At 38.9% G+C, this 7,500-nt stretch overlaps 2 protein-coding genes across 2 annotated transcripts in view; one reads left to right on the top strand and one right to left on the bottom strand.

Moving 5' to 3' along the window:
• The window catches only part of LOC101848614 (galactoside 2-alpha-L-fucosyltransferase 3), a 3,673-nt gene extending 1,153 nt beyond the window's left edge, over positions 1-2,520 (bottom strand). Inside the window, exons 1-2 of the mRNA XM_035972502.1 lie at positions 2,413-2,520; positions 739-1,100 (exon numbers count right to left, since the gene is read on the bottom strand). Coding sequence (XP_035828395.1) covers positions 739-1,100; positions 2,413-2,520 — 470 coding nt within the window. The remainder of the gene's footprint in view (positions 1-738; positions 1,101-2,412) is intronic.
• A 15-nt stretch (positions 2,521-2,535) lies between these two features.
• LOC101848385 (galactoside alpha-(1,2)-fucosyltransferase 2) overlaps positions 2,536-7,500 on the top strand; it is a 9,922-nt gene continuing 4,957 nt past the window's right edge. Inside the window, exons 1-2 of the mRNA XM_035972501.1 lie at positions 2,536-2,641; positions 3,125-3,204. Coding sequence (XP_035828394.1) covers positions 2,536-2,641; positions 3,125-3,204 — 186 coding nt within the window. The remainder of the gene's footprint in view (positions 2,642-3,124; positions 3,205-7,500) is intronic.

Below are 7,500 nucleotides of genomic sequence, written 5' to 3'. Positions count from 1 at the left end.
AAAAGAATGAATGGAGAACCATGATGTCGACGTCTGTCGCAGATCATGATGTTGATGAGTGCAAACTGAAACTGAAATCCGACGGAGCACGGGCATTTACCGTAATATTTTTCGACTTAAAGGTGTGGGGTTTTTTAACAGGCCCGGCAACTGAGACAAAAACTTCCAAAAGTAGGAAAGTGGAGTTGGTACAAGTTGGCATTTACTTTTTGTCCTACCTCCCTTGCGTTTGAAGACTAAGCAGCATTGACACGTGGTTTGGAAATATTGGCTGTTTTCTTAGTTTAGCGCCGTAAAGCACTTACCCCCCCCCCTCTCCTAAAAAAGTAAACTTTTCTTTAATTTTTGCCACGAGCTTCTTGTCCTTATTTGAATGCATCGTAGAACGAATTGAAAATGAGCTGATTTATCAATGTCATGCTCATACTGTGCCGGAACAACATAGGGGGAACTGCTTCTTTTTCTTTCTTCATCCTTACTATCGCCATTTTCATCTACTTCTTGGGCATGTTTGTCACTCTGGTGAACTTCTTTTTCTGGGGTGCCTTGATAGTAGAAGCAGACTTTGAGCTGTTAAGGCAAGAGAGGTGAGCTGAGTAAGCCTGATTCCCCGTTTGGACTTCTCTGTTGACATCCACCCCTTTGGCGCTCATATGACCTTATGCAGTTGCAATCGCCGTAAAACCTTACTAAAACTAAACTAAACCAAACTCAAATAGTAAGCAAAGAGCAACAGACCTATCACAGCCGTGGGAAGTGTTGAAGGTCCTCGCGTGTGTTATTTGGAAGGCGTTCTGCATGTCGCTGGTCCTGGTCAACAGAGCTGGGATACGTCCTTGAGAACGGGCCACGCCCACAGTGGCGGCGTACTCAAACATCTGGTTGCCAAGGCGACCGTTTAGGCCAGTGCTGACAAACAGCGGGCAATTTCCCGTGCTTTCTTTTTCTTTTTCTACCTTCTGCCGAGTTTCATTTACTTTGAGTGTGTCTTCTGTCGGTCTCTGAGTTGACTCGTCGGAGCTATGGTTGGCAGGCTTCGAGACATTTTTAGCTTGAACAGCTTCCCAATTTACTTCTGAGACTAAACTTTGAGGTTGAACCTGGAGAAATAAAGAAAAATAAAAGGAGTGAGTGATTAGCTCCCTTTTCAACACAGGCAGGTTACTCACGAGACGGACTCCTCCGAATTTTGCATCCGTCTCAGATAAGACAGAGCCTGTCGGACTGAACGTCTAAATAGGATAAGAGATGTTACCACTGTTTCTGTGGTCTCTTCGTTTAAGTACTTTCGAACTAGGCCTATCCTTCTCAGCTAAAAATAAAGGGATTTAGACAGAGATCCTACAAACGAGCCAATTGATAAGTGGTGGTCAATATATACACCGAGATTCTTGACAACTTCTTTACTAGATGTTATATGCCCATATAAACCAAAGTTGACACTTTCCGGATCTTTATTTATTTAATCGTGATTGTTCTGTGCCTATGTCTGAATGAAAATAGTCCGTGTGTGTGTGTGTGTGTGTGTGTGTGTGTGTGTGTGTGTGTGTGTGTGTGTGTGTGTGTGTGTGTGTGTGTGTGTGTGTGTGTGTGTGTGTGTGTGTATTGTGTGTGTGCGCGTGCATAAATATGTATTGCATGAGAAGAAAGGAAGTAGTAAGAAAGGTTGTTGGTTTTTTTTAATGGTATTCCAATGTAAAGCGCATTGAGCTACTTTTTTGGAAATGCGCTATATAGATGTTATATATTATTATTATTATTATTATTATTATTATTATTATTATTATTATTATTATTATTATTATTATTATTATTATTATTACTTTTTTGTTTTTTTAAATTGCTAGATGAATCTACGGATAGTGAGAACGTATTTGAAGCCAACAGTGTGGTCCTGTTTAGGCACTTCCCTACTGTGCAAAAGAAGTGTGTTCGATTCCCAAATAGGAAATGATATTCCTCCGAGATCTCCGCCTTTCTGCTAGGCTAGGATGCTGGGTCATCTAGCAAATTGAATTCTATTGTGCGATAAATTAATACTTTCATGTTGAAAAAAAAAAAAAACATTTTGTGTACTGCAATTCTCACTCATGCCCCGTAAGCTGTTAAGTTGATGTAAATGACATTTTTTTCAGGTCTAGAAATCATGATCACGAATTAAGCTGAAAAAAAAGAACACGAATAAATCAACATCCGCGGCAGACAGTAGTTCCCCAAATTCAAAGAAAGCGAATGAATGACGAAAGATGGATATCCCATCACATAATATAACGTGTGGTGGTGGAGGAAAAGCAGTCAGAGACGTAGAAAAAAACAAAATGTTAAAGTTGCAGGACGTGAGCTTTTGTGGAAATTTGAATAATATTTAATGTTGTTATAAAACCAAGAAATTGAATATCGTTTTTACTGTACCTTTAGTGCAAAAGCTGTACGGCCAACCGTTCTGTCGTAGATGATGATGACTGTGACGATAATCGCGTAGGTTAAGACTAAGAACGTAAATATTCTTGACTCGGCCATGATACTAAATAATTTATGAAAATTTTGCCTCCAGACAACGTTCGAGCTGAAACCGACGGCGAAGTTGAAGTTGCCCAGAGCAGTCTTGATGATTGTCAGATCTGCACTGTTGAACGTGATTGTCAGATCTGCTCTGTTGAACAGATGAGGGGAGAAGATGCGTCCTTTACGAGGATGGTTAACTTGCCCATGTTTTTATCAAACTCTTTGAGATTACGGTTCAAAGAAATTGACATCCGTTCTGAAATATCGAGTCGAAAACTGGGATACTCTTAGTCGAATACAGATAAATAGCCTTGGCTGCGCACCACTAGATAATCTTCTGCCTCTCACTGGTCTATAATATTATGGCTGTTTTTAAATAATTTGTTTATGTAACATATTTGGCTTGAAAATATGTTTAAAACTGTCTGTGCCCCCTTTCGATGAAAGGAATGATCGGACCGTTGTCTCCTTCTCTCTCTCTCTCTCTCTCTCTCTCTCTCTCTCTCTCTCTCTCTCTCTCTCCCTCTCTCTCTTTCTTTCTCTCTCCCCGTCGCATCACTAAGACGTATCGTTAATTTTTGCTAATTCTAAAACTACATTATTATCCTGCATTCTGCAGATGAAAGCAGCCTACAGGTACTCGACACCAAGTTAGATCGAGTAATATACAGAAAAGTGGCAGGTCTGCACAAACTACAAGTAAGTGGCGATTTCACCCCACGGGTGATGTAATCCGTTTTAAGTTAAAGTGCTTGAACTTCTGACCAAGGTCTGATCACATCTGTGTTATCACAAAGGTTCTACTGTGCACCCTCTACTGTCCCTACCCATATCTCTAGCACTCTCAGTTTACAGAATCCGGTATGCGTCAAGTGGTGAACAGACACAGATAGACACCGCATGGTTTTATCTTTATCTTTCGACGAAACGCTGCTGTTAAGTACTTCACGATGTCTTCGGTTCACATAGAGTAATGTTAGTTAATGTGGACGTTTTTGTGTATATATACAATAATAATAATAATAATAATAATAATAATAATAATAATAATAATAATAATAATAATAATATATTATATTATAGTATACATTATATACATAAATATTATATACATACATAATATATAATATATATATATATATATATATATATATATATATATATATATATATATATATATATATATATATATATATATATATAATGTATATTATATTCATATTTTCGCTCACCTATGGCCAATTTTGGGAATTTTGTTCGGCGTCGAGGGTCACTTAGGTTATTATTTAATGCCTTACTTGGAAATACACGTAGGTGGGCTGTACGGAAACTATAGTGCTTTATTAAACTGGGCAGCAGAGGGAGTTAGCTTCAAAAAAGGTTGTCAAGCATTGATGTAGATCACCCCTCTAACAGGTTAATATCCAACGGAGTCGTAGTATAGATGTGGAATAGCTTGAGTGCTGAATTTACTCATCGCACCATATTATTTGGAGAATTTTTTGAGAATAAATAAGTTTCCTCATATGAGATGCATAATAAATATATTTATTTATATATATATATATATATATAGAGAGAGAGAGAGAGAGAGAGAGAGAGAGAGCGAGAGAGAGAGAGAGAGAGAGAGAGAGAGAGAGAGAGAGAGAGAGAGAGAGAGAGAGAGAGAGAGAGAGAGAGAGAGAGAGAAAGAAAGTGCTGAGAAATGCATTGAAAAAGTGAAGAAAGGACCTAGGAAATTAAACTGATCTTCATTTATGAAAAAAGACATACTTTTGACAGATGACTTAAAGATGTTAATTAAAACCATTCAAAACGAAAGAGGCAAGAAGTTCCTATCCCAGGAAGGCCAAGAACCCTATACATGTTGGGATTCGGATGTGTCCACGAACAAAAAAGTAAAATATTACGTGTATGTGCCTTAATTTCAGAAGAATCAGTAAGATAAGCCACCTTATTTCAACTTATACAGGTGCATCCTCTCTATCTCTCTCGACCTGGGGAAAAAAACTTGTGATTTTTATTTTTATAGTAGAGGGTTTTACGGCAAAACGTGTGAGAGAATGAGGAGAAATGCAAGTCGTACAAAACAACACTGCAAGTGTAAGACTAGTTAAGTGTTTAAAAAAAGAGATAAGAAAGACCTTTTAAAATGTTGTTTTTACGCCCCTGTTGAAACAATTTGGATCTTTTAGGAGGCGGGTTTTTTACCTAGCCTGTTTTAGAGCCAACCCGGACTTAGAGGTACACAACATCCCTCAGGAAAGACCGAGATACAAATGTCATGCTCTCAGAAAACATTTCTTCCCACTTGGGAATCGAACTTGGGCCTTCTTGCATGCGACAGTGAAGCGCCTATCCGCTACACCATAGACTCTGGTGAAGACAGATCCTGCATCAAAAATGTTAAAGGCTCAACACTAGGTTCTAGTTTTGTTTCCTTTTCTTTTTGTTTTTTGTTTTTTGCTCGTTTTTCTTCTCTTTTTTTTTACAATAAAAGGTTTCTGCCAACTGTTATAAATAATTTAAGAATAATATTACACTGCATCTAATTTAGAGCCCTTACATTATAATGAATTGATGATGCTTTGGTGAAAAACAATTGGAGGGTGAGTGGTTGGCGGGTGCTCTGGAGTGGTTTGCTTCTTCTTTCCTATGAGACATCTATCGTTCTTATCTCCCCCTCTTCTTTTTTATGTTTGTTACTCTTGTAACACTTCTAATCTTCTGGCGCTCATTTGACCTTATGCAGTTGCGAGCGCCGTAAAACTCTTACAAAACAAACAACAAATAATTCGAGGGAGGGGGGGGGTGCGTATTTTTCTTTTTATCCTAACATTTGGAACTACTCGCTCCAGAAGTTCAGAGAAACACCAAACCTGAATTAATTTGTCAAAATTCTAAAGACCCATTTAATTTTAAATCTAGGTCTAGGAATGTGATAGATAATAAATGCCGATAAGTCTTATGTTCACTGTTAATGACCTCGTTTGTATGTTGTAAAGGTACGACAGAAATTCTTCCCTTTGTGGTTGAGCTGCTTTTCCGTGTATATGCAATGGTATGCTTTTTTTCCTTGTATGTGAGTGGGAGTTTTATTCTCAGTAATCAGGTCATCGATGAAAAGCGTAGCGTTCTCTTTCTTGCTCGTTCCCTATTTTTTTCTTCTCCTTCTCCCCTCACCCTCCCCACCGCTCCCTCTCTCTCTCTCTCTCTCTCTTTCTCTCTCTCTCTCTCTCTCTCTCTCTCTCTCTCTCTCTCTCTCTCTCTCTTTCTCAAACCCTTCTATAGGCAATTTACTTGTCTAGATAATCTCCGTAATGTTCATAAAAGATTACAGAAGAACGTTATCAGATTCTTGTCAGTCACTGTGGGCACATTTCAGTTTTAAACAGTTCTCAATTTCAAAAGTGAAGATCACATTAAAATGAACAATCGAGACATTCTTTTTTTATTTTTGTAATATAAACCCATCGCAAACTGCACAAGTAAACCTACGAAACCGATGGTCCACATTAACCCCTTCACTGCTACAACGACGTAAGGCTCAGTTCTTCTTTGTGTGCTCTGAGGGACTTAACAAGACTTAACTTACTGCGGCTCTCGTGGCCTAGAGGTTAAAGTGTACGCCTCTCTTTCAATACGTCCTGGGTTCGAATCCGGGTAGCAACAGAAAATTATCTTATATAAGAAAAAACTATTCGACGGCGCTGTGAATAGCGGAAGTTAGATCTAGGCTTATCACACATAAGAAAATATGATTCGACGGCGCTTCAAATTGTGGAAGTTAGGGCTGGGCTTATCACATTTAACTTATAAGAAAAAAAAAACATTCAACGGCACTGTGAATAGCTAGCAAATATAGAATAGCAGAACTTAGGTCTCGGTTTATGCTTATCATATATTAGAAAAAAACATTCGAAGCTTCGATGAATTTTGTTTCCTCAAAATCGCACAGCACTACTTTTCAGCTCGCTAACAATGTTCTGTCGTCTGCTTTCGTTTACACTTTCTGCACCCAACCACTCACTTTTTGTGCACCCCTTCCCCCTTCCTCCTCTGGGCTCCTGACTCTTTCGGTAGCCTTTCTACTGCTTCTCCGTGGCTTCTTCTTATTGCTGTCTTTCAGCCACACACCTGATCTTATGGTAGGAAAGATCTACTCCTAGCCTTCTTGGACAAGGCAAAAAATATTGAAGATCTCAAGTGCAAATAGTGCTCCTTAAAGATCCCTTGGAGGTCCAAAATCGATAAGTGTAGGCTTTAGCCGCCACCCGTACAAAATTCAAAATGTCCTACCTACTGAAATTGTTTAGTGTGTCCCGCGCGCTCATATGACCTTATGCAATTGCGAGCGCCGTAAAACACTTACCAAAACAAAGACAAAAAAGTAACGTATTTCTAATGTGTCGGGGTCAGATGAAGCAGAATGTATTTAGCTTTAAATGTGTATGCTATTATTATAAGTGGGTTGTGCAAAGATTTAACCCTTCATAGCTTGGCCCGTGTCGGTCTTTCTGGTTGGACTTTCGGATAAGCGTACTCTTACGTTGTACCCCATCTCCTCAGATACTCATTCGTCTCTCCTCAACCCTCTCTCCCACTAATAAACCATCCTCCTTTTCCACGGTGATTGGATGGTTGTTGGAGAGGGAACAATGACGGTAACAAACTCCTAAAATCAATCAAAAATTTAAAGTAGCCTACAACGAATTAATTTTATCCATATTAACAAAGATTTATGAAACGCAGGGATACTCTTTTACTGGAAGACTTGCCTTATCATTCAATTCTCGGATCTAACAACGAAGGGGTTAAAGTCTACAGCAAGGTGCTCGGTATAAGAATATAACCCACGGGCCTTGGCATGACCCGCACACTGTAGTCCCTCCTTTAAAAAACAAAACGTTTTAGGAAAAACTTTATATTCTCTGTCTGTCTGTCTGTCTGTCGGCCTGTCTGCTCTCTCTCTCTCTCTCTCTCTCTCTCTCTCTC

The sequence above is a fragment of the Aplysia californica genome, unplaced genomic scaffold (genome assembly GCF_000002075.1).
Source record: "Aplysia californica isolate F4 #8 unplaced genomic scaffold, AplCal3.0 scaffold00715, whole genome shotgun sequence".
In the NCBI taxonomy this organism is placed as follows: domain Eukaryota; kingdom Metazoa; phylum Mollusca; class Gastropoda; order Aplysiida; family Aplysiidae; genus Aplysia; species Aplysia californica.
This window is presented reverse-complemented; position numbering and strand designations above follow the sequence as displayed.